This window comes from Myotis nattereri (assembly GCF_964212035.1).
Source record: "Myotis nattereri genome assembly, chromosome: 10".
Classification (NCBI taxonomy): domain Eukaryota; kingdom Metazoa; phylum Chordata; class Mammalia; order Chiroptera; family Vespertilionidae; genus Myotis; species Myotis nattereri.
Window position 1 is genome coordinate 71,498,788 of NC_138085.1, and position 25,323 is coordinate 71,524,110.

A 25,323-nucleotide genomic window follows, 5' to 3' on the forward strand; every position below is an offset into this window, starting at 1 on the left:
AAACCTCCCAGCCGCCTCCTAGAACACAGCGAGGGCCCGGGAGGGGCTGGGGCTTTGCCTGCTGCTGGTCCCAAAGCCAACGCAGCTTGAAATCTGCAGGGAAGCCGAATTCCATCTCAGGAATGTCCAGCTTGGCCCGTGTCACAGACTGTGGCCTGCCTTGGGGTCAGTGCTGTGCAAACGAGGGCATGAAGGGGCTTTGAGAAAGGAAACATCAGAAAGCAGGAGAGAGAGAGAGAGAGAGAGAGAGAGAGAGAGAGAGAGAGAGAGAGAGAGAGAAGAGCTCCCACTTGGCCACAAACACCAGTTGAGATGATGAAGCTCCCCTGAGCTGGGCACCTGTTTCTTTGCCGACCCCTGCTCCCCCCGGCCGACTGCTTCATTGATTAACCTGAAGCCGGAAACCCTCCTGCCCCTTCTAATTAGGCACACCCTCCCTGAGCCTCTGGAAGCGGAGGGCAGCATGGCAGCCAGGGATTGTGGGAAACGGCATCTGTAAAGGATGTTCAGACAACATCCTTTTCTCTTGACATCTCCTTCCACACACGGCTTCCAGGCCCCGCGGGCTGTGCATTCCAAGCACACACCATCCCACTCTTGTGTCTCGTAGGCGACAGACATGACACTGACCAGCACAGAGGCCCAGGCGTGTGAAGGAACAGGTGAGCTCTAAGTGCCACTGCTCTCTCCTTTGACCCCCCACTGGGTTTGATTTAAATAACAGGAAATAGTTTACATGATCAGACAACAATCTCTAGAGCTGGGTCAGGACAGTGGGGGCTCCCTCAGAGCGCCAGCCCAGCAGAGGCCAAGGAGGCGGCAGGCAGGGGCCACGCTGAGCTTTGCTCTTCAGGGCCAGAGGAGCTTCCCTCCCCTCCCCCTGTGGGAAGGGGGCAGCTGCATCTGGCAGTGAGAGCATCTCATCACATCTCGCATCTCAGCAGCCCCCGGGAATGGTGCACAAGCCTTCGGACCCAAAGAGCACACTGGGGTGAGGGGGATGGGGAGTCTAAAGAGAAAGCACTTGACCCATCCAATGGCCATGGGCACTTCAGAGAGATGAGCAGCCAGGACAGGGCAAGCCAGGTACCAGGGCAGGTGTGAGGCAAACCCCACTCCGCTGGCCGCCTCCTCCCTCCCCTGCCTTCCATCCACAGCGAAGGTGCCTTTGAAGCTTGGGGAGGGGCCACCTGCAGCCACCTGGGGAGGGTCCAGGCCCAAGCTCATTAAATCTCTGTGGGTGGCGTCACCCTAGGAGCCAGGGTGGGGAGGGCAGAGCCGCTGGGACAAGGAGTGACGTGTGGTTCCGAGGGAGGGACACCTCCCTGCTCTGCAGAGAAGGGTCCAGGGGCAGAGAGGCGAGGCAGTAATTACAGGAGACGTCCTGCTCAAGACAGCAGGTGAAGGAAGCCGCGAGAACACCGTGTGGCTTGTTGGCACTATTCCTGGCCTGTTAATTAGGCGTTTGGCAAACACAACCTGTGCCCTGGCTGTCTCCCTCACACCCTGTCTTCTGGCCAAGCCGCTCCGCGAGAGCCGAGAGCCGTCCTCGATGGTGGGGAGGAAGGTGCTCTGAGCCTCCCGTGCCGGTGCATCTCCTCCAGAGCCCAGGGAGTGCTGCCGGGACCGCTGGAGATGGCGGTGACGGGGAGTGTCGGGGAGGAAGGTTCCGTATTGCACATTGTCCCCTCTGGACAAGTCCGCCCCAGCAGAAGAGCCACCTGCTGCCCCATCTCCAGACACGAAGTTTTAATAGTCAGACCACCCAGATGAAATGTCATGGCAAATTTGATAAAAATCAAGAGGAAGTGAAACTGACACTGGGGGGTCGAAGGGGCAAATAGGGGGAAGGTGAAACCAACAGGCCACGGGCATGCTCGGTGGGGCAGGGCAGGGCACCATCACTCCAGAGACGTTTCGTAACCAAGGGACAGGAATGGTCCACACCAGCTTCGGGCGCTTCAGAAGCCAGGGAGCTGCCCGAGCCCACCAAGTTCTCCAAGGCGTTTCAAGAAACAGGATTCGCTTTGCAAGATGGGACGAGGGAGGAGGTTTTGTGACTTCTCAGAGATCTCACCCAGGCCGGTCCTCCAGCGCCTCATGCCCGCGCCTCCTCGGTCCCAGAGCCAGGAAGCTCGCTGGCAGGGCCCCCTCGTGCCCTCGCAGCCCCGGAGCGCTGGAAGGTGCTGGTCCCAGGGGAGGAGGCAGCGATGAGGACCCCCGGCCGTGGGTTACAGGGCCAGCAGGGTGGGGGAGTTCAAGGAGTCTGAGGACTGGTCCCCGCTGCTACTGCTCCTGCGGTGAGCCTTGGAGCAGGACTCGGAGGGCGAGGCGGGCGACTCCTGCTCCAGGACGCTGGGGTAGGTGAAGACGAGGTTCGAGGTGCCCGGAGTGATGGCAGGCGTGGAGGTCACCACGATCGGGGTGTGCAGGGGCTCCTCCCCGTAGAAGCCCCCGGCGATGCTGATGGGCTTGATGACAGAGCGCTGGCCCTTGTCCAGCCCCGCGGAGGAGGACGAGGGGCTGTCCTCTTCCAGCGGCTCCTGCTTCACCACCACGGCGCCCCCTCCGCGCAGGGGCTGCAGCCCAGAGGCCGGGGGCGACCGGCGCTCCTCGGGGCTGATCTTGCACACGGGCCCGTGGGCCACCAGCATGAACTCCAGCTTCTCCTTCTCCTTCTGCAGCTCGGCGATCTCTTTCTGCAGGCCCGACTTCTCCTCCTCCAGCTCCTCCGTCTCCTGCGGGAGAAAGAGAGGCACATGAGGGACCTGCTTGGAGCAGGCAGTTCAGATCCAGGCGCCAAAGCGAACCCAGCCACGTCCTCAGAGGACCGACTGTGGGAGCACCCGGCGCCCACCGGCCGCAGACCCCACTGCTGCCGAGTCACTGAGGCTCAAGGATCCCTCTATTTCCAAAGCGCCAGATCGAGGAGGAGGCAGAGGGCCTGGAGCAGGGGTGGGCAAACTTTTTGACTCGAGGGCCACCATGGGTTCTTAAACTGGACCGGAGGGCCGGAACAAAAGCATGGATGGAGTGTTTGCGTGAACTAATATAAATTCAAAGTAAACATCATTACATAAAAGGGTATGGTTTTGTTTTTTTTTTAGTTTTATTCATTTCAGACAGGCCGGATCCGGCCCGCAGGCCGTAGTTTGCCCACGGCTGGCCCAGGAGGAAAGGTGAAACGACACCTGGCGTGGCCACGACTGAGCGCTTACGTGGTGTCAGGCACCAAGGGAAGCATTTCATAGGCCTTTTCTCATCTCATCCTCTAGCAGGTTTTTGAAGCAGGTATTATCATCGACTCATTCTGCAGGTAAGGAGCTGGGTTCAGAAAGGTGTAGTAATTTGCCCGAAGTCACAGAGCCAACAGGTAGGTAGCCCAGACTTGACCCCAATGTATCTGCCTCCAGAGCCCACAGCCTGCTTGGGGGGGGGGGAGGTAGGGGGTTGCGGGGGGGATGCACTAAACTCCAAGCAGGATGACAGTGGAGACAGTCTGCGCACTGGAGCCTAGGACACGACCTGGCTTGTGGTCGGGTCGTCACAGGCCCTCCTCCCCTTTCCACTCTGATTTCAGAAGCCTGTGTTTCAGGACTCAGAGAACCCTGCCGGGTATTCAGGTCAGCCCCCTGCTTAGCGGATGAGGAGCCTGGCAGCCAGGCGGGCACCTGAGGACGGCAGGGACCTCAGCCCCTCCTTCCACACAAAGCCAAAGCAGCAGCACACGCACACACACATACACACACACACATATGCACACATGCACACGAGGGGTAGTCATGGCAGCCGAGAAGGTGTGTGTCACCAGCCGCCTCCCACTTTTCCCCTCGCACGGGTTCCCGTTCAAGCACGAGGCGAACGGGCCAGAGCGTCACCGAGTGGAGTAGAGCATATTCCGGAGTGAAAAAAGTTTCCATCTGTCTCAAGGGTCTGACGAACGTCATGAGCTCTGAGAGGTTTCCTGTGGAGGATGTGGCTCAGGGGCCTGGGTGGCTGGGCTGGGGGTGGGGAGGCGGGGAGCGGGGTGTGAGGCTTCTGGGCTGGTGGTAAGGAGCGCCCAGGGTAGAGCCAGAGGGCCTGGCTCCTTGAATGGTTGGCAGCGAAGAGGGCTCTCCGGGGAGGGGAGATCTCCCCAAGGAGTGCTGACCACTCATAGGCCCGCCTCACGTGGCAACAGAAAACCCCCCTCACCCTCCCAAATTCCAGGAACACCGCCAGGGGGCATTAGTACAGGCATCACAGCATCCACGCAGGGCACAGGCAACACCCAAGAGCGAGGGCCCCAGGGTGGATGAGAGGAGCTGAAGCAGGCGAGTGGTACCGGGGAGGATTACATAAGGGGATGGGATGCGCAAGGTAACCGGTGATTTCCAAAGCCCCATCCTGGCTGGTCTCTGTAAGGACCACGGCAGGGTCTCCCTCATCTCCTCACTTAGAAACACTCTGCCCAGGAAAGCCTGTCCTAGCTGTGGGTTTCCTCCACGGGGCGGACGGCCCCCCCTGCAGAGCAGGCTCTGAGCGAGGTGTGTGACATTGGTCAGGTCAAGCTTTGGGGCAGAGCCGTGGGCCCCCAGGTGTGGGCAACGAGGTGGCAGGGGAGAGCGACAACGAGGGCAGAATGAGGTTCCAGGCCACAGCTTCAGGCTCATAGCAGAGGTGGAGAACCTCCTGCCCACGAAGGTGTGAGAAAGCCCCAAGACAGCACCACTCTGCCGACATGTGACTGTCTCCACACGACCAGACAGCAGGTGCCCCCAGCCCCAATCCAGTCACCTCTGCGAGCTGGGCCACTCCTGTGGCAGTGGGCATGGGGGTGGCTGGGAACTTGGGAGGCAGCCCTGGAGAGGGCAGGTCTAGGCCTGCCTTGGCTCCCGGGGCCTGGCAATGCCCACACAGTCTGTCATCCGTCACCCGGGAGCCCAGCAGGTCTGAGGGCAGGGGACACTCAGACACCGAGTGAGAAAGGGCACCAGGCCCCCTGAGCGGTCCAGCTCTTCTCTCTCGGGCCCAGGCTGGTGCCAAAGGCCAGCTCCCTCCTTTCCTCTCCCTTCAACCAGGCCAGTGCTACCCAACTTGCACCAAGGAAGGAACGTGCATCGCCACGAACCCATCTGTAGGCCACTAGTGGGCAGGAGGAGGCGGCAGGCCAGGAGCCTGGGGCCCCCCTCAGCCCACCCGGAGGCACCCCCGCCTCCCCCCGCAGATTCCTCACCGCCTGCAGCTTCTCCGTCAGCTCCCGACGGCGGTTCCGGCACTTGGCAGCGGCGAGCTTGTTCCTTTCCCTCCGGATTCGACGCTTCTCCTCCTCCTCAGGGGACAGCTAGAGGCCAAGGCAGAGGGTCCTGGTTAGGTTCAGGGATGGTGCCCCAGCTTTTTGGTTTTTTTAGCTGCATTTTAAGTAGGGCGGGAAGCCCCTCTGGGACCGGGAAGGGAGGGAGGAAGGCAAGAGGAGCTCGGCCAGGCTCAGAGGACACTGAGGGCTGAGCCCACCCCACAGGTGACGCCCACGTGCACAAGGAGGACAGCGCAGCCACGGGTCAGGGACGTGGCCCAGGCGTGATGGCAGCAGCATCTGTCATGTCAGCCCGAGGCTGTGCCAAGGCCAGCGAGAGGGAGCTGGGCTGCCTCCCCCAGGGAGTCCCCTCGTGCCAGCCAGGCCGGGCCCCACCCGCGACCGCAGCTTCTCCCAAACCCGGGCTAATTACCCTCCCATCCCTGCCTGCTCTGCAAGCCTCATTATCCCCATTTGGCTAAGTGGCTGGGCCCCGAGTAAGAACCACCCTGCAGGTGGGGGTGGGGGATGGTCTGTTGCCAGAGGGAGGGTCAAGGATGCCGCCCCACTCCCGACTTCCTCTGCCAGCGGCTCTCAGTTCCACCCGAGACCCAGTGGTGGCCTGGCACACACCTTGAGGCAGGCCAGGATGGGCCAAAGGAGGAGAAGCCCTCAGGCACCTCAACTCCCGCTGCCCACCACATCCGCTCATTCAGCAAACAAGCGCCTTCTACGCGCCAGGCACGGTTTGAGGGGTTCGGGATTTATCTGAGGACCGAGTGAGCAAAGCTCCCCGCAGAGCTCAGCCCGGCTTCTTACAACGAGGCTGGAGAGGGGCCGTGACTCATGCCACAGGGCAAGACCCCTGCTCCGCTCGGCAGTGCTGACACAGCCCATCCAGGGCTCTGGCCCAACGCCCCGCAGACAGAGGTGACACAGGACATGGCTGCGGGCCAAGGCAGAGGGCAGTTCCAAAGGCAAGACCATCCCGTGCGGTTATCCGACACGGACGGCACACCCAAGTGCCAAGCGCAGTCCTGGGGGCTTAGAAGACTCTGGGGGGCTAAGTCCTGGGTCTCACACTCTAGGGGCACTTGGGGAAGAAAGCCAAAGCCACTCTTGGAGGGGAGGAGAGACGCTGCCCGCTGAGGGATGCTCCAGGCCACCCTGGGGGGGGGGGGGGGGAGGCCCCTGGCTGGGCCCACGCGGAGTCCCTGGGACGCTCCCTGAGCCTCAGCTCGGTTGCTGTGCTGTGCCGTCCGGAACAGCAAAGCAGGGCACAGCCTCAGAGGACACACCCATCCCTGACGACACTGAGGTGACCCCATGGCCCCACGCTGCCCGAGCCCTGTATCCAAATTCTCCAAACACTGGCATGAAAATGTGCCAGCTACTGCTCAGGCACAGACAAGCTCATCACACCTGCTCAGCTTTCAAATCCTTCCCCCAGCAGGCCCCATACAGGGCCCAGAGGGAGGTGGACGGCTGGGGCGCCGGGGAGACCACCAGGGCCTCCCAGCAGTCAGTCCCTGCCTCCCGGGGCTCCACTGGGCCGAGCGCCCACCCATCTGTGTCTGCCCTGGGACCCCTTCACTCCCAGGATGTCAGACCACACTCCTCCACCTCCTCTGCCGCTCCCACCTCCAGGGTGAAGACCCAGGCCGGCTCCTCTCTCTCCAGCTCCTCCCTCGCTATGTCCCTCAGCCCTGGCAGCGGCCGCCAGGTGCGATGCACCGAGCAGTCCGGCAGGTAGCATCCCTAGGAGTCGTCAGGCCCCTTCCAAAACCTGATCCCACAGCCGAGTCCCACCTCCAAGTCCCTCAAGTCCCGGCCTCAGCCCCAGAGAGCCACGGGCTCCACATCTTCTCTTCTGAGAGGTATCAGGCTGGCGGGGAGCAGAACCCAGCAACGACCTTTCTGTGTGGCCTGGGACGAATCACCGAACCTTCTGAGCCTCAGGCTTCCCATCTGTAAAATGGGATCAGCAGGACCTGCCCTGCCTTCCACAAATTGTCTGTGATGATCAGATGAGATGCAGTGTGTGAATCCTCTAACTAGAAAGCGCTAGGAAGGAGATGCAATCCCGAGGTCTCCTCTCTCGTGCTTTTTCTGAGTCCCAGAAGAGTCCAAGTGGACCGGACACCCTGCTCCATGCGGGGCCAGCCGCCTGGCTGAGGTCATGAGGCCACTGTGCCTGAATACTTGCTGCTCCTCAACGTGTCTCAACCTGAGCCCACAGTTACCAAGAGAGCCTGGTGGCCCTGCTGCAGTCCTGGGCTCAGGCTCCCCATGAGGCTCTGCGAGCCCCTCCCCCACACGGATGGACGGCGGGGATGGTCCACTTGGGCCTCCCTTCCCCTTGGCTGCTTCAGGACAACTTCCGGCCTCCCCATTGGCCTAGAAGTCTCTTTCCTATCTGGTACGGTCTGGGGCGGGCAACTTGTGGGAGCTGTGGGCATAGGAAGTGTTCAGGGGTGGTGACATCAACATGGTTACCACTTGAGTGTGTCAGCACTACCGTGTACCCACCCACAAGCCACACACACCCTCCCCTCCCTGTGTCCTCAGTCACCGCCCCTGGGCTCAGAGGGAGCCATGGGCAGGCTGGAGGAGGGCAGGGAGGCACCAGGCTGGCTCCTGTAGCAGGCCCCTCCCCTGGGGGAGGTCAGGAAGGCAGAAGCAAGCTTCAGGGAAAAGACCCTAGGGCAAGGAACCAGAGAGCCACGGTGGGGGATGCTACCGCCCAGGCTTCGCCCAGGCTTCCTCCAAGCTGCCGGATGATTGTCTGAACTCCTAATTGACAATGACATGAAATAAAATGCTCCTGGCTCTCTCCCTCCCTCTCAAAAAAGGAAGGAAATTTTCCAGACAGATTGTCTTAGGGCACGCCTAGATGGTGCAGTGGGAAAACCACAGGGCTGGAGGTCAAGGGAGGTGGATTCCAGTCCTGGCTCTGCACTAACTTTCTGTGTGACCCTGGCCAAGGCCCTTTTCCTTCCTGGGCCTCAGTTTCCCCATCTGTAAAATGGGTGCAGAGGCAACATTTTTAAAAAGCTGGTCTCCAAAATCCCTTCCAGATATAAGCCTCTAAATCTGGTGTGAACTCAACCCAGAAAAGGATGAAGAGTGTTCAGTGCATCTCGCTTTGTTGTTCTCCTAGCCCCAAAGAGTCCCTCACACAAGCCTGGCTGTCTCTCAGGAGTCGCACACAGGGAGAATCCAGCTCCCCAGTGACTGCAGAGCGTGGCACCGTGGGCTCCCTGAAGGAAGCAGGCTTATAAAAGACACGAGGATCACTGCTACTGCAGTTATGGAAGCAATGGTGAGGGGAATCCTGGCCACTTGCCCCCCCATCCACCCCAGCAGAAGCCCAATAGCAACTATGAGCTGTATCGCTTATAGCATCTCTCACGCACCCCTCCCATGCCACCCTGCATGGTCCTGCTGCGAACAGTACAAGCCAGCACGCAGTGGATACAGGGCCCCTGCAGAAGCTTCCGGCTCCGTGGAGAGCGACCCTTGTAATTCCAGGTATCCTGGGGACGGCCGGCCCTGGGTCACGATTGCCCAGAGGACCGTGTTTAAAGGTCCTCGTACCGGAACCCTGTGGAGCGGAGGGCCCATGCTGTCGTTGGAGGGGGTCTCCTGGTCAACACTTGATTTGAAAAAGGGATTCCCCTGCTACAGCATGTGCCCTTCCCTGGACTCCTGGAGGCGTGGCCCTGCAGATCACTGCACAGGGAGTCCCGGGCACTGGGTTCTAGTCCAGGCTCCTCTTGCATTGCCGAGTGGCTCCAGGCAGGGATGTCTGAGCTTTGGTCAAGTCATCTGTGAAGGGGCACAGATGGGGCCATGGACAGCTCATACCCTCCTTCCTGGAATTATGCATGATTCTGCGGGCTCTTTCTGGAATCAGGGGGCCTGGGCTGCCTGGCTCCCTGTTGATGCACCCAGGGGCCTTCGGGTGGATGCTGCCTCGAGGGCACCGTTTTCTGGTCCCTCCCAGCCAGCCGATTCCTCCCAGCTGAGCCCCTTGAGGAAAACAAGGCTGACGCCTGACCTCCCACCCTCACCCCGGATCAGCTGAAGCAGCTGGGCAGCTCCCAGGACCCCCGTCCAGCCCCCTGGAACACTCATCCCAGGCACTCACCCTGCTTCACTGGAGGCCAAGGACACCTTAGTGGAAGGAAGTAAAGTACTGTGGGCGGAACCGGCCTAGAGTGCGAACCTTTGGGTCTGCTGGGACGCTTGTCTGCACCAGATACTGGGAGACGGTGAATGGCTAATCCCAGAAAGCTGGCCAGGGCTCGCTGGCTGCTTGTCCTGTGGCCACGCTGCCACGGACCAAGCAGGACACGGCTGTGGGCAGGTCCTAACAGTCCTACACCTCACCACTTACAAGGTGTTTCCCACGCCTGACCGCCTTCAAGAGGCAACAAGTCTTGGCTGGCAGGTACCCTGATCCCTATCCTGCAGCTGAGGAAGCTGAGACAGGGCTTCTAAGGGACATGGGAGGTGACAGAGCCAGACCTGACCTCAGGCCTCCACCCCTGCCTCCAAGGATGGAAATCACGTGCTCCTGGCCCCTCGTTTTCTCTCTTCCCAGTGACCCCAGAACACTGACCCTGCTCCCCACCAGGCTACAAAAACACCGTGTCGCGAGGCCCCAAAAGCCACCGACGTGGCCTTTCTGTGCAGATCCGAGCTGTACCTGCTCATCTCTCCTCCTGCGGCCCACGGTGGTGCCGATGGTCTTGATCACGCCGGGTCTCGGGAGGGCCATGTGCCCAGGGACAGAGGCCAGGCCCGGCAGGGGGCTGTAGGGGTGCGAGCGGGGGTACGGGTTGGACATGGAGGTGATCACTGTGGGCTGCACCATCCACTGCAGGTCCTGGCTGGTCGTGATGGCGTTGATGGTGGGGATGAAGGCGCTGCCGGAGCCAGGCATATCGACCCGGAATTTCTGAAATGAGAAAAACAGGCTTGAGCCAAGAAGTGCTGAGCAGAACAGGACACGCAGAGACAAGAGGCGAAAGCCAGCTGAAAGCAGGGTCAATGCTTGGGGGACCAAGGACACGGGTGGGCTTCCCTGGACAAATCCCGCACATCCAAGAATCAGGGGAATCCTAACTATTCCTGGGGCCCCGTGTCAGACCGGCTCCCTGAACGAAGTCCCGGGGACTCCATCCCTCAGTGAGAATGTCGTCATATCCCAAGTGACTTCTAGCACAGATGTGGTCCTAGCCGCTCACACTCAGCAGGCCCTCTCTGGGTCCCTCCGGGCCAGCTATGTGCACATCTGCAGGAGGGCTGGCCTCCCACCTGAGCCTCCTGAGGCCCCGGGTCACCTGCCAACTATTCGCAGGGTCAGGAAGCCTTTGTGCCTGCTTTCGTCACTTTCCAAGCAGGATCGGAATGGAGCTGTGACCCCATCATCAGGGTGAGGTCAGGGCCATGAAAAGGTGTCCTCCCGCCCATGAGACTGAAAGTGGTAGCGTGAGCTGCCAGACACCCCCCCCCCCCGACTGCCCCTGACCTCCACCTCGCCCTTCCCCCCTCTTGCTTGGGACAGACATGCTGTGTCTCTCCTGTCTACGCATCTATCTACCTGTGTTCAGCCATGCATCTGTGGGACACTGGAGCTGCCAGCTCAGACTTTTCTCTCTCTCTCTCTCGCAATTCACGCCCAGGCCACGCTGCAGCGCCCTCTGAACACGCTGGGGGAGGCATTCTCCTTAAAGTTACGGTGACGACAGAGAACAAAAGCTAAACTGGGCCATGCTCCCCGGAAGCTGGGTTTGACCTTTCCTCGGAGCAGCTACTAGAAAGTGAGAGAAGGAGGGAGAAAGGAAGGGACACCCCCCTCCCACAAACACACAGCTTTCGGGGAAGAGCTCCCCGCACAGAACCCTCATCCTCAGAAGTTTCCTGTTTCTACAAAAAGAGCCTGCAAATCCTTTCTCCCCGACTCTGGTGGGTCAGAGGACAACAGCAGTAGCAGCATGTACGGAGCACGCACTCAGTGCCAGGCATGGTGGTGTCGTACCTCGATTACTCACCCATTCTCCCCCCAAGGGAAGCACTACCACGATCGCCATTTCAGAGGCAGAAAGGGAGGCTAAAGAGATTGCCTCCTCCCAGGCCACGCTGCTAATGAAGCCAGGTCACCTGACAAGGAGGCCAGAGTTCTCACACAAAATACAGCCCAGGTGCTGGATGTCCCCCCTCCCCCCACTGCCCTCAGACAGAGCATCAGGTCATCTCTGCCGAGGTCCCCGCAGACCTCGCCTCTGACCCAGGAGGCCCCGCCGCTCTGAGACCTCCGATGAAATCCCGCTGTCATTATGCCATCATCAGCGTGGGCACGACAGCACCTCCCCGCACTCGGGCCCAATCACACCAACCAGGACCAGCGGTATCAGCAGCAATGGCCGCTGCCCCCACCACTGTCTCTGCTGCTGGTGCTGACACCTGGGTTCCTGTTGTGTAAAGGAAGGGGAGCTTAGAGCACCCCACTGGACCTGAGGGAGCTGAGAACCATTCCTGGCTCGTTCCCCTTCCAACAGCCTGACCCTAGTCCGGGTGGCAGCACGCACTGCCTCACCTCCCAGATGGCCCCAGGCCAAAAGCATTCAATGAAGAGAGGGAGCCAGCACAAGGGATTCTGGGATTCCATGAAGCACGCCACCCACTGCAATAAATTCAGGGATTGTGTGGTGCTTCCCGTGCAATGGATTCTGGGTTTCCGTGAGTAGAGCTGCCCAGTGCAAGGGATTCTGTGTTGCCTCAGAAGGCAGACAACTGGGCTTTTTATCAGGAGCTGACTGCAAAGAAGGTGTATATGTGTGTGCGTGTGCGTGTGCGTGTGTGTATGGTGTGAGGGAGGGAAGGGTGCAGTGAACAAGGAAGGATTCCATGGGGAAACGATCTTTAGGAAGAAAACAGACAACCAGGGCGAGGCTTTGAGGAGGCAGAGCACTGAGAGCGTGCAGAGCACTGGGCCCAGACGGCTGTTTCTCAGGCTGCGAGGGGAGGGGTGCCGCCGGCAGGGAGTCAGCACTGCACTTGGAGTCGTCGTGAGGCCTGGATTTGAGGCCTTGGCAAATCTGAGGACTCAGTTTCCCTGCCTAAGTGGGAATGCTAACACCACACTCCCTGCCCTGGGCCGAGGGTTAAATTAGTAGCTACTTGTAATCACAGGCTATGAAAGCACGCGCATGGTTCTCAGCCCCGGCTGCACATTAGAACAGTCTGAGGAGCTTTTTCAAAACACCAAGGCTGGAGCCAGCCTCGCCATTAGCGTTCGAAAATAACTGGTTTGGGGTGGGGTTCTGATAAGGTATTTTTAAAAACCACCTGGGGAGATTCTAATGTGCAGCCAGGGTTGAGAAATGCCGCAAACAGATGGGAGGCGGCATCGCCATTGCTGTCACCACCACCATCACGTTATCATCATCGTCATCGCCAGGCGCTCTGCACGGGTGGCTCCGGGGAGAACTGCCAGCGCCCCACTCCTGGGGAGCACCCAACATTTCACTCCATTTCTCTCCCAAGTCAGGGCGGTGGGTCTGAAGGACCCCTGAGGCATCCAGGGTTTAATGTGACCTTGACCTCCATCTATGGGGTGAGGTGGGGAACTGTCCGCTTTCCTTTCCAGAAAGCACCCAAGAAATTCACTCCTCATTCCAAGCACCCAAAGAGCCCCCATTCCAGTCCAGGGGGAGCAGAAAATCGGAAGCAAAGCTTGGACACTACGATCCCTTAGGAGAAGGTGGAGGATTCGGCCCCTCACAGGGCCCTGCAGTCCCTGCAGTCCGCTGGCTCCATGGCAGGGAATGTGCTCCCGGCCCCCAGCCAGATTCCTTGAAGCGATGGCTTGGTCTAGACAAAACAAGACAGCAATAAAAGCAAGACAGAGGTAATGACTGCCTCTAAATGCAGGTACACCTTGTTTGAGAGGGAGCTAAAGCCATCTGGATAACACCCTGGCTGTAAACACCGTCCCATCCCCAGAGGGGACTGGGGCCGATAAAGAAGGCTTTGTCTCCCAGAGGAGCCTCTGCGAGACACACACAAGTTTAAGAGAGATCTGGCAGATGTCTTGTCTCACCTCTGAAGGTGTTATTCAGAGGAGAGGTGAGGCGAGGAGTTTGTGGTCCGGGCCTGGCATTCCTCTATGCCAACAGGCCCAAGATAAATCGCTGGGGTTAAAGCGTGGTTCTCTAAGACCGGGTTACACTGAACAGAAACTAAGATGAGGTTCCCAGTTGCGGGCAGTAGGGTAGTTGGATTCCTGCTGCAGCACCAGGTGTGTGCTGGGCATGGGGGGCTAGAGGAGGTGACCTGGGACCTCACTTGGCTCCTCTGGGGTCCCCCAGCTCCCCCGGAAGCTCCACGTCTAAGGACAGGTTCAAAGATGCTAGATGTCTGTGTGGCACTCCAACCTGGCAAACCCTCCAAGTGCTGTAGTTAATTGTGCCTCCTGTCGATGGCTGGGTGGGCAAGAATGCCCATAAAAGGACAGACTGGCCCCCGCTGACCTCTGAGAGGAGCGTTTGGCTAACGTTCGCTGTAAACGGCCGGGTAGTAAATACTTCAGGCTTTGTGGGCCGCACCGCCTCTGTCGCAACTACTCAAGTCTGCCATTGCAGCGGGAAAGCAGCCACAGACAATATGTAAACAAACAGGCGGGCCTGGGTTCCATTAACCTTCCTTATAAAAATACTGGGGCCATAGTTTGGTGCCCCCTGTTCTGGAGGGACATTTTCATCTCCTGTGCTCAGGTTTGGGGGAAAAGGACAAAGAGAGGAAAGGAGAAAGCAAACCATCAGGCCCGAGGGCTCCCTCTAACCCAGCCGGTCGCAGGGACGGGCTCTGACCCCGCAGCCTGCATCTCCAGACCCCGAGCTGCAGCCCGAGCCCTCACCAGCCTTGCGGCGGGTCCCTGGGCATCAGGACCTCCGTTACTCCGCAGCACCTGGACGTGAGGGTGCCATGGGCTGCCCAGTATGCGTGTCCTCCTCCCACTGCCCGAGAGACAGCCCCGAACACAGGGTGCCTATGGCCGCCTCAGCGTCATCAGATCAGAGAGGTGTCCGCAGCCCAGCAGTGGCTGCTTTTGGAAAAGGACCTTCCTGAACTTTACACAACAGCCTTGGATGCAGAAATGAGGGTACAGCCACGGCCTTCTACAGAAGGTCTTGGAACGAGGGTGTGGGCTCCTGTTCCCTGCAGACACGGATGGGCCGGGGCTCATCCCAGCCACTGCTGAGCGGGGCAGAAATGGCGCCGAGATGGCAGTTGGGGCTGGCATTCTTGGCCCACCCCCTTGCCCGGACATTTCTCCATCAAACTGATTCAGACTGAGCCACCAAGCGCTTAAGCCATGAACCCCATGAACACCTGTGACCTGTCTCCACAGCCAGGTAGGTATGGCTCTTAAGAATACCCGCCGCCCCCCCCCCCCCTTCTTTTAGATTCCCAGCACAGGAAAAGGAAAAGTCCCACATCCCGGGAGTCTGGCTCAGGGAAAGAAGAGAGGGTAAGTGCGAATGTTCCCTCATAACCCAGAATCCCCCCGGTGAGGCCCAGGTTGACTCAGATGTTCTGTATTTTTTTTGAACTCGGGGATGCCCTCCAGAGCCTTCTCTATGGGAGTCAGCCCATCTTCACAGATCAACACGGAACGTTACCCTGACTTTTCACTCCCACCTGAGCAGCCACGTAGGCCACAGTGGAAATGGCTGCTAATAACTCGTGGTTGCCCCAAACTCTACGGCATACAAGCACGATGGCGGGTAGCCTGCCTCCTCTCCATGGCCTCCTGTTCCCAGGTTAGAGAAGCACGCTGCCCTTCTCTGCCTGCCTGCCTGCCAGGATGGAGAAAATCAGGGGAGAAAGGCCAAAGCACGAACAGAAGGAAGTGGCTGATGCAGACTTACTCCCTCGGGTTCCCATTTCTTTCCTCCCAGGGCCACTTCGGCCAGAAACTCCACTCCAAAACACAGGGAATTTTCTCCACTATTCTGTGGGCCCCGTTTGTACCGCCACCAACCCTCAGACACATCTTCTCAATGGGAAGGCCATGCCACCTCCCCTACAACCACAGCGGCGTGAGCACGGCCAAGTCACTGCCACGTGACAGGATGAGCCAGTGCTGGGCAAGAGAACCCCAATAGCTTCCCTCTCCGGCCCAGTGGGTTGAAGAGGGATAGAGTTACTAGGTGGGGGCTGGAAGAGATATATTTGCCTCAATCAGGGCAGCTGTCACCATTTTGAAATGATGTGGCCACCAAAAGATACCATATACAACATGAATAATACAAATCCACAAAGTAATGATGCCACCTTTTTCTTTCTTTCAACAAGTAGGCCAGAGAGTTTGTTTCCTGAATTCTCAAAGCCAGTATTTTTATTCCTATTTAACAGAGAGGAAAAATACCCCCTGAGGGATAGATGGCCAAGGTGCCTGCTTTGGGGTGCCCTGTCCTGGCAACCGCTCTCCCAGGCAACCTCCAGACCTGAGACCAACAGGACTCGGGGTCACACTCCGCTGGGGACCCAACCGGACTACCCAGACCTTACACGTCAGATGTGATTCCTTAGATGTCAAATCTCTTGATCATTTCCAAATATCAAACTCACCTCAAAGGACAGAGATTTGTTAGCAGGAAGGAACTTACTGAAGGCAATTCCAAAAGAGGGGTGTGATAAGACCTTTCTGAGTCTGACTAAGCCCCCACATTCGCATATGTGTGTCGTCTCCTCCAGGAGCAATTACGAAGGGACAACAGTGATTTGGATGGCTAAGCTCTGGTGTGCTGGTCTTAAGATAGAAAAGAGGAAACACAACGAGGCTCCTAACTTTACACTCACCTAGAAAAAGAAGGCAGGCAGAGATAAAGGAATGGAAATGCACTCAGGGGGCTGGAAAGAAAAATTTAACCGCCACTCAGATAATACATGACTGCTGCTTCACCCCACTCACTTGGATGAAAAAGTGACGCTGACTTCCACCATCAAGAATCAGCGGAACAGACAAATTCCTGGGGTAACATTTTGTTTGATCCTAATCTATGACGTCTGTAAGATCAAGGCCAAAAAAAAAAAAAAAAAAAGAAAGGCAGCAGACCCTTAATATATACCTCCCTCCTTCCCCGCAATTCTGAAGACCATCCCCCACCCAAACAATGCCATCTCCTAACACAACACATCAAGGAAACAAGCCTGCGGAATGTGCAGCCATTGTGCTGACTCCCTAATGAAGAGACAGACATGGGGAAAGGAAAAAAAGCACTTCTTTTCAACAAGGTTTTATTTAGAACAAAAGAAATTTTTTTTTTAAACCGCAACTCAAAGTCAAGCAGTTCCCAGTTTACTGCTGTTAAGTGTATGCCATTTATTTGTCCTGAACTAAAAAGAAAAAAAATCCTAAGAATTTCAAAAACTCACCAAGTTAACTCTCTGGAGCTGGAAAAATACATTCCCCAGATGGTTCTTCTAAGCATGTCCCGTAGGGGGCACTAGAGAGGCACGGTTAGGGCTGACTTGGGAATCACAGTCATTTCTGGTAAAAGTTCTTTGATGTGAGGAATGTCCCAGCCTGGTACAGTTGGCAACAGTTCACTCCGGGAAATTTTGTGTGTGTGTCTGTCTCCTGGGAAAGGGTGGTTGCTGCAGACGAGAGGTAGTCTGGGATTCCTTGATTCCGAAAAAGAACTGTCCCCCTTGATTTATTTTCACAAGTTATCTAAGGGGCAGACAAATGGCAGCCTTGGAAAAGGTCTAGGTCTGTTTTTGTTTTGGTTTTATTTTTTTCATTAAAAGGGGACCCAGCTGATGAAAACAAGTTATGAAATGACCTGTGTTTGTGTAACCGGCGGGATTGCGTAATACTCAGGCCCTGAAACCGTAATAGTGGAGCAGCCAGGCAGGGCATTTATCTGGGAGGTGTTTTCCTAGGAAAGTCAGGAGAGAGAGAGAGAGAGAGAGAGAGAGAGAGAGAGAGAGAGAGAGAGAGAGAGAGAGAGAGAGAGAACGAACACAACAACAACACAAAGAAAAAGCCAGGAGGGGGAGATGTGTGCAATGATCACCGACAGAACAAAATCACCAATGACCAACCTCGGAGATTAAAACTATAACTGGGACAGGAAATATTTCTCATGCTTCGAGTTCCTGCCATGTACAAGAACAGAGGTTTCAACAAAAAGTTATCTCCCCACTCCCCCGCACCCCCACCACCCCGCACCCCCCCCCCTCACCCCCCCCCCCCCCCCCCCCAGTCACTGGGACTCATGACTGTGTTAAGATCAAGCTTTAGGAAGCTGCAGAGGAGAGGAAAGTTCTGGGTTGAGTAAACAGCAACAAACATCAGGAATATTAGACCCCACAAACAAAGAGATCAGGAAAAAATAATGTTCACTTGCCCAAGGGAAAACCAGAGAACAGTGGTTTACAGGGATTGGTCCATTGAGACGCCACAGAGGAGGACAGCCCGTCTCTAACTGCCGGCAGTCTCCCCGTAAAGGAAGCTGAGAGAAATAAAGTGATTATAGGTTTTATCTGGTGTGTAATAAAGTTACCTTGAGATTGGGTGGGGTCCTAGCACAGACTTGTTAAGTAACAAAAGCCTTTCAAAGTCAGTCCTTAAGACCATAGAACCCAAAGGTGGAGAAATGATGGAAAAATCCCACCCCCCTCACCCAGCCAGGAGTGGACAGGCTGAGAAACTTGTCTGAAAAGTGGCATTACCTTGCCAATCCCTCTGCTTTGAAAGGCACCTCACTCAAGCTGCTGGGCCAAGGGCAGGCGTATATTCAAGAACCCCATGCACTAGTTATTACTAATTGCAAAATCCTCATGTGTTACAGCATGCTAGGAATTAGCCAACAGCTGCCTTTTGCTTCGGTAATGAGGCCCCATTACACTCTGCTGGACTGAGTTCTCTTCCTTCTTCCTAGCACCGGTTTCCTGTCTGATTTTCTTCCAAAACAGGGAATTGCCTCTGCTCACATCCTGGGCTCAAAGCCCTAGTGACACAGATTATTCAATCGGGGCACTGGTGTCCGGTCTGACTTCCCATCCAGGCCCCAGGGTCTGAGCAAAGCCAGGCGGCAAGATTGTCGTATTTCAATGACGACTGCCACAGCAGCAGCAGCAGCCAAAAGACAGACAAGAAATCAAAAGATCCCTTCCTGATTCGGGGAGGAGAGGGACATTTGGGGATTCGTTGGATCGGAGAGGGAGGGAGTGGGCATAACTGACTCCAACCCCCTGCCTAATGATGTTTGGATTCAACACAAACTACTAGCGGGGCTGGAAAGCAAACAACATCAAACACTTTTGCGATAAGATTTTAAACTCATCCCCTTGGTGCTCATCATGAAGGGTGCGCTGACTGCACCCTCCACCCACAGACCAGGCTCTCTACAGTGGGGACTTAGGGGGGCACCAGGGGAGGTAAAGGAAGACACAGAAATGCCATTGTGGGGACTCACCAGGTAGGGGGATCACTTTGGAACAAGGTGATTCAGATCCCAAAGAGGACCGTGTTTCCATTTTATACTCCAGCAGGGTCCTCCGGGCTGGGCTTCTAGAAGCCAAGGCCACCGCCTTACCAGAGCAACTCTTGCTGCTGTCAACTTGGCTAGATCCTGACCAGTGGGCTTCAGGTTGTAGTGGCCGTTTAAGCCAGTTCCCTCACAAGTCTGGGGGTGGGGGTGGGGGGACTGCTGCAGGCACCTCACCAGCACCACCACCCCACCAGCACCTTTCTGGTATTTATAGGCACACAGATCACACGCAGAATCCCTCCAGTGCAAACCAGTCCGGCTGCTTTAGAAACAAGTTGTTTTTCTGCTTCCAGAACCACCCAGGAGCCTTTTCCCCCACTTCTCTCTGTAGGCGTCCTTGTCCCAGGTACCTCCGGACCTTCAAGGCACCCCTTCTGACAGCAGTGCAGGCTCCTGCTGTGACCCTATGGATGGGCGCGGGGCACACAGGGGCCACCCCGAGCCAATCCAGGCTGACCACCTCCTTCCAGACCTTCCCACCTGATTCCCAGAACAGCCAGCCTCACCCTCACTCCGGATTACTTGAAGGAGCCCAACGTCTTTGAGAAATTAACTAAGGCTGTCGGAGTAGAGAGGGAGAGGCGTTCCCGTAGGAACAGGGGAGCATACAAAGGTGTTTTGTTTTGTTTTGTTTTGTTTTTTGTCTACCAAGGAGAAAGAGGGAAAGGGGGCGCAGGATTCCTGGGAGAGGAGGTAACGAGGTGACCGGCTTGGTGCTCACGGAGCTAGTCCGGGTAAGATGTAATGTGAAGGAAATGGTTTGCCGGCTTTCAACCCACTCCTCGCTCCAGTTTTAAACAGAGAAAAGTGATGGGGATGGGCAGGACAGGACGAAAACCTAGAACTTACAGCGGTGGCCCATAGAAAATTTCTCGCCATGCCAAGACAGGGAAAAGAAAGCAAAAGAGGCAGTGGCGGCGGGCTGAGGGCATGGGGTCCGCCCGCGCCGCCAGGTGCACCCGGGCCCCGCACCTACCTGCTGGCTGCCGCCGCCGCTGGAGTAGGACTCGGCGTGCGCAGGAGAGCCGCTGCTGCCCCGGGACGAGGTGTCAAAGTTCCCGGGATAATCCTGGTACATGATCCGCGGTGGGGGCCCGAGAGGAAACAGGGTGTTTTTCTCTCCCCGCCCTGGCCGCGGCCGCGCACCGGCTGCTGCGCGCTCGCTCCCTGCGGGCTGCGCCTGGGCTGCAGTCTCCGCTCCCGGCTTCTCCCCCACGGCGGCCGCGCGAACCGGGAGGCGGCGACCCGGGAACAGTGGCCCCCGCGCGCCGAGCGCCGCACTTCTTTCCTGCTCGACCAGCGCCGCGGGACCCGGTCCCTCCCTCTAACAAGTCGGCGCGTCCCTCGGTCCCTCCCCTGCGCGCGCCCTCCCGCCCCCGCGCGCAGTCGGAGCCCAGCCGGGACCGCCGGTTCTATCAAAAACTGGAAATCAGAAAAGAAGGGGAGCCCGGCGAGTCACGCCAGCCGGGTCTGCGGACCCCCGATTTCGGGCAGGGCAAAAGAAGGCGAAAAGAAAGGCTGCCCGCTCGGAGAAACTTCTATTTCCTCCTTTTAGAAAAGCCACTGAAAATAAACTTCCTGTGGCCAACGCGCCGCCGGAGTTTCGGAGCGGCTCGGACACTTGATTAAGAGAAGGCAGCCCGCGACCGTCCCGTAGCCCGTGGGGTTCAAGCTGAGAGGGACGCGGCCCCGCTCCCGGTGCCGGTGCCGCGGCTCGGGCGACTGGACCTGCACCCCTTCCCGGGCGCCCGCTCCTGGACAGGCCCGCTTCGCCCGTCCGCGTCTCTCTCTCCCTCTGTCCCCGCCGAGCACCGCTCGCTCGCTTGCTCGCTGGTTCGCTCGGAGCCCCTGTGCTCTGCCCGAGATGAGTCACTACAATGGCACGAGTTCAACTCCACACTCTTTATTCTCCAGCCCCTGTACCATGTGGATTCACTCACGTCAACCTTGCTGGGAGGAGCGCGCGGGGAGGCGGGGGAAGGAGGCCCAGGAGGAGGAGGAGGAAGAGGCGCGAGAGGGGGCGGGCGCAGCGCTCCCCTCCCTGCTTGTTCTCCTGACTGCGCTGACGCCAGCAGCACACCCAGTGCTAGGAAGGAAGGTGGTGGCGGGGGTGGGAGCGGCTGGCCCCCGCGGCTTGGGGGAGCCGAGGGGCTCTCGCCCGCCCCCGGACACCCCTCCCCGGCCCCGCGCCCTTGGTCTGTTCCATTGGCGCAGGTTGCCAAAGATGGTCATTTGCGTTAGAGGACGCGAGTGCGGGTTCCCTTGCTTTCGGGTGACGTGTAGGGACAGGGATTCCCTCTCGGGCTCCTGAGCGCGCCGCAAGCCTCCCCCCCCCCGCCCCCCTCCCCGGCCTTGGGGAGGGGCGGGGGGCGGCCCCGAGAGCGGCCGCGCGGGCCTCGGCGCCGGGTTTTAGAGAATAATCACAGTTCTGAGGAGCGAGACAGGCGGTTCAGTGCGGCGCCAACGCCAGGCCGAGCGCCGGGCGCGGAGAGCCGCTCGCAGGGAGGGCGCGGCCGCGCGTGGTCGTCGGCGCCCTCTGCGGCGCCGCGGGGTGCAGCGGGCGCCCCGGGCACGCAGGGTACCACGCCGCCCTGCGGCCGGGCTGGGCGAGGCGCGGCGCCGCCGGGCGGGGCCGGCTGCCTAATTTTCCCCTCTGACTGGCTGTACACTGCTCCCTCTGCCCCCCCCCCGCCCCCATTAATTTCATAGGAGTAGCCTGGAAGACGAAATTAATCAAGTCAAGACATCACGACCGCCCCCTATGCCGGGCAGTTGGAACGCACCTAATAGGAGCAATCAGGCATTAAAAGCAAACTCCAGTCTGTTAGAAATTAAAACACGCGCGCGCGCGCGCACACACAACAACAACAACCAGGGAAGGAGGGAAGCCTGGGAGAAGGTGTGGGCGAACATTGTCTTCAGCTGTTTCGGAGCGAAGTTCAAGGAGCAAAGTAGTCGGACTCCTAGGTCTTCCCGCCTCGTGGAGCCGGGCGGGGCGAGGTTGGGGTAAAGCGCACAGGCCTCGGGTCCCGGAGCCAGGCTGTGCTGTTCACGAGCTGTGGGGCTTCAGGCGAGTCCCTCAAGGTCTCTGGGCCTCAGTTTCTCCCTATAAAACGAAGGGCTGGAGGCAGGTGACCTTCCAAGGCCCTTGTCAGCTCTGGAGCTGACACCTTTCTGCAGAGGCGGTCCGGAGGAGCACTGTGCGAGGAGTCAAGGAGCTCGGGTCTGGTCCCGGCTCTGCTTTAGCCTCAGTTTACCCAACTCTTAAGTGGCGCCATTTTTACACCCCCAGATCCTTGTGAGGACCCAAGGGGAAGATGCGTGAAGGCTGTGGTGCGCTGTGCACTGTAACACATCACAGTTCCGGCCCCTCAGTTTCCTTATCTGTAAAGTGGGGGTGTTGCAAGGAAAGAAAATAGAGCCGGGAACTCAAAGCCTTCCCGGGGCTCTATATAAAGCGCCGGCGTTTCCGGGACGGCTGGCGGCATCTGGCCGCCCCAATGGCCCCAAGATACGGTAATCCCAAACAATACTCGGGGTCATTGTTTACAGTTATAAAACACATTCTGTCCCGAGCTCCATCCCCAAGGACGCGCGCGGGGCGGCGAGGCGAGGCGAGGCGAGGCAGACTCCTCGACCTCCGCGGCGAGGGCCGGGGCGGAGTCCCCACCTCTGTGGCGGGCGAGGGGCGTGGGGCAGGCGGTGCACGCGTCGGCCGCGGGGGCTTAGGTGTGTGTGTGTCTTAAAATCTCCGAGCGCCGCCTGCCAAGCTGTTTACGTGCCTCTCCCAGCAGGACTGAGTAAATGCAGTCCTTTGACGCAAAACCAATCAGCCCTTTCCCCAGCGGCAGCGGCAAAACCCAGAAAACTGGGGGTGGGGACCGTGTGGGAGGGAGCTGCAGAAGAAATCGTGACACTTTCTCATTCCTCTCTCTCTCTCCCCTTTCCCGCGCCTCAGAGAAGTCGGGGGGGGGGGGGGGTGGCGGGGAAGGCAGGCGGGGCGGCCAAGGGAGGCGCAATCCCGGCGTCCAGGGCTCTCCAGAGAGCGGCAGCCTGTCCAAGAGGCGCGAACAAGATGCATTTTTCGTTTTCTTTTGTCCTGCAGAGGCTGCCTGGCCCTCCCCGGCCCCGCACTCGAAAATCCGGGTGCTTCTGGGTCTCTCCCACACAGTCCTTCCAGTAACGCGGGGGGAAAGAAGGAGGGGAGCGGGAGCGGCCCCGGCCGTCTCGGGCGCGCCCAAGCCGGGCAGGCGCCGCCGGGAGCGCGCGGGCGGGAGAGCGCACCGTCGCGCCCTCGCCGCCCCCGCCCTGCCGGTCCCGGGCCCTTTCCTTTCTTGTGGGTTCCCGTAAAGCCCAGCAGCCCCGAGAAGTCTGCAGAGCATCACGGAATCTGTGCTGATGCAAGTCGCTAGCCTCCCTTGGCTGCGCCCCGGCGTGCCTCCGAGCGCTTTGATCCCGGCCTTCCCCTGATCCAGAGCTCCTGCTGCCTTCTGCAGCCTGCCCTCACCTTTCAGGCCTCCGCGGGCCAGGCACTCAGAGCCGAGCCCTGGTGCGGAGGGCACTGACCGGCGCTGGTCTGGCCAGACCTCCAGTTCAGCTTCCAAGCCCACTGCTCCCTCCGTGGGGATCAGTGCAGGATCACCCAGTGCGAAAGGGTCCTCTGGCTTCCGGGAGTAACATAACTAAGGGAGCAGAGGCCAGCCTTACTGAGAGCTTACCAAGAGGCACCAGGCTGAACACTGTACCGGGAGTGGCTCACGCAGTCCTCCCAACAAACCTTTGAGGTGAGTGTTATTCCTGGTCAAAGGTCAAGAAAGTGAGGTGAAGGAATCTGTCCAGGAGAATTGATTAGTGGGCTCGTGATCCGGTTGGAAGAGCAGCTGGGCCTCTATGACACCGCAGGACCCGCCTCCTACTGCAGCCGTTGTTTCTCTTACTGGTCCCCAGCAAGCATGGACCTCATCCGGTTGGTCCATGGCTTTGTCATACACCTAATTCTCTGCTGAATAGCCTCTCACCTCACTCAGCCCAAGCTGGGTGGGGAGAACAGTGCCCTCTCTTTTTTGTCTCTGGATCTCTGGGGCCTCCCTGCCTGCATTTGCCAGCTTTCTCCTTTGTCCCGCCAGCCCAACGTGTGGCTCCCGACTAGAATCCCAGGATGGCTGCCTCCCATGGACTGGACTGGCCCACACATCTGAGGGCTGGGTAATTCATGAAGCCCTTTCACGGATGTGGCCTCACTTGTCCTCACAACACCCTGACCAGCTGAGGTGACTCGGGATTGCCAAAGAGGAGGCCGAGGAGCAGAGTGGCAAGGCAGCCTACTCCAGCTTTCCCAGCCTGTGGGTGTCAGAGCCTGAACCCAGACCCAACGCCCCTGACTTTACGTGCAGGTTACCCGTGTTCCCAGCCTGGACGGGTCAGAAGCAAACTCGTAATGGTGCACAGCCGTCCTCTACCCACCACACCTGAGCGAACCTGCCCTCCTTTCTCTGTAGTAAGCCGTACACTTTGATGCTGTTTTAACATTTCGGAAAGCCGGGCGCCCCTGATAATCAATGACTATTTAATATGGAAGTGGTTCTCCTTGTCCGAAAACCTCTGAATCCGTCAGGAGTCCATCAGGAAACAGACTTCAACCCTGTGGTTCAAAGGGGGAGGCTTTGATGGAGAAACTCCAGACAGAGGCGCGGACGGGACTAAGACAGCACAAGGATCTTGTGACACCCAGAGCCTAGCAGCAGCTGGAAACTGTGACCCAGGGGAGAACACAGTGATGTTAGCGCCCTGTGTGCACTGGGGCCATGAACGAGGACCAGGCAGCAGGAGGGAAAGGCAACCACTGCCAGAGAGAGCACTGAAGGGGCTGGCGAAGGGATGCCAGGCCCATCCCTCCCACCTCCTCTCCCATCTCTGGTCAAAGGCAGTTCAGGGAGGTCAGCCTCTCAGGGCACAGAGAAGGGCAAGGAAGGGTGTGGACAGTGGATCTGGTGGGGGTGGGGAAGGCACACCCTCAGCAAATGGGAGATAACCAGCGTAGATGCTATTAAACCCCCATGTATCTTCTCATGGCGGCATTTCGGGATGGGGAAATACAGTCAATCAGTGAGTCTCACACCTCATCGCAGTGGGGGCGGCATCAAAACAACCTGCACGGCTTTCTCAGACTGCACCTCCCCGCCCTTTAAACGGCACGGATACACCCAGCCACTAATCCCGGGGCAATGGGTTGTATCCCTCCGGTGTGGGGAGCAGAAAAAAGAGAGATGCTGATCAAGAGAGATGCACATCTGGGGAACACAGCTGGGGGAATAAGCAGTGCTCCCTCCCTCCCCTGTGGCCTTCCTCAGCCTCATCTAAATCCCAAGGGGCGCCCTCCCAGCTGACGTGTTCTGAGACGTGGCATGTCCCTCTGCCCACCATGATTCCCATTTCTCGTATGGGATATACACCAGTGAGAAGAAATGAAAACGG

At 58.4% G+C, this 25,323-nt stretch overlaps 1 protein-coding gene across 1 annotated transcript; it reads right to left on the minus strand.

Moving 5' to 3' along the window:
* Nucleotides 1–1,432: 1,432 nt before the first annotated feature.
* On the minus strand, nt 1,433–20,690 carry FOSL2 (FOS like 2, AP-1 transcription factor subunit). The gene is made up of 4 exons (XM_081100702.1): nt 19,826–20,690; nt 9,987–10,238; nt 5,216–5,323; nt 1,433–2,738 (listed from the first exon to the last, which is right to left on the minus strand). The coding sequence occupies exons 1-4, from the start codon at nt 19,925–19,927 to the stop codon at nt 2,232–2,234; spliced, it is 969 nt and encodes a 322-aa protein (XP_080956828.1). The 5' UTR covers nt 19,928–20,690; the 3' UTR covers nt 1,433–2,231.
* Between the last annotated feature and the right edge of the window lie 4,633 nt (nt 20,691–25,323).

What these genes read in the sequence shown, in the direction of transcription:
- FOSL2 (XM_081100702.1), bottom strand. Translation starts at nt 19,927, where the DNA reads ATGTACCAGGATTATCCCGGGAACTTTGACACCTCGTCCCGGGGCAGC. An exon ending in GCGGCGGCGGCAGCCAGCAG is followed by an intron (nt 10,239 to 19,825) that starts GTAGGTGCGGGG and finishes TTCTCATTTCAG; the next exon opens with AAATTCCGGGTCGATATGCC. An exon ending in GCAGGAGGAGAGATGAGCAG is followed by an intron (nt 5,324 to 9,986) that starts GTACAGCTCGGA and finishes CTTGGCCTCTAG; the next exon opens with CTGTCCCCTGAGGAGGAGGA.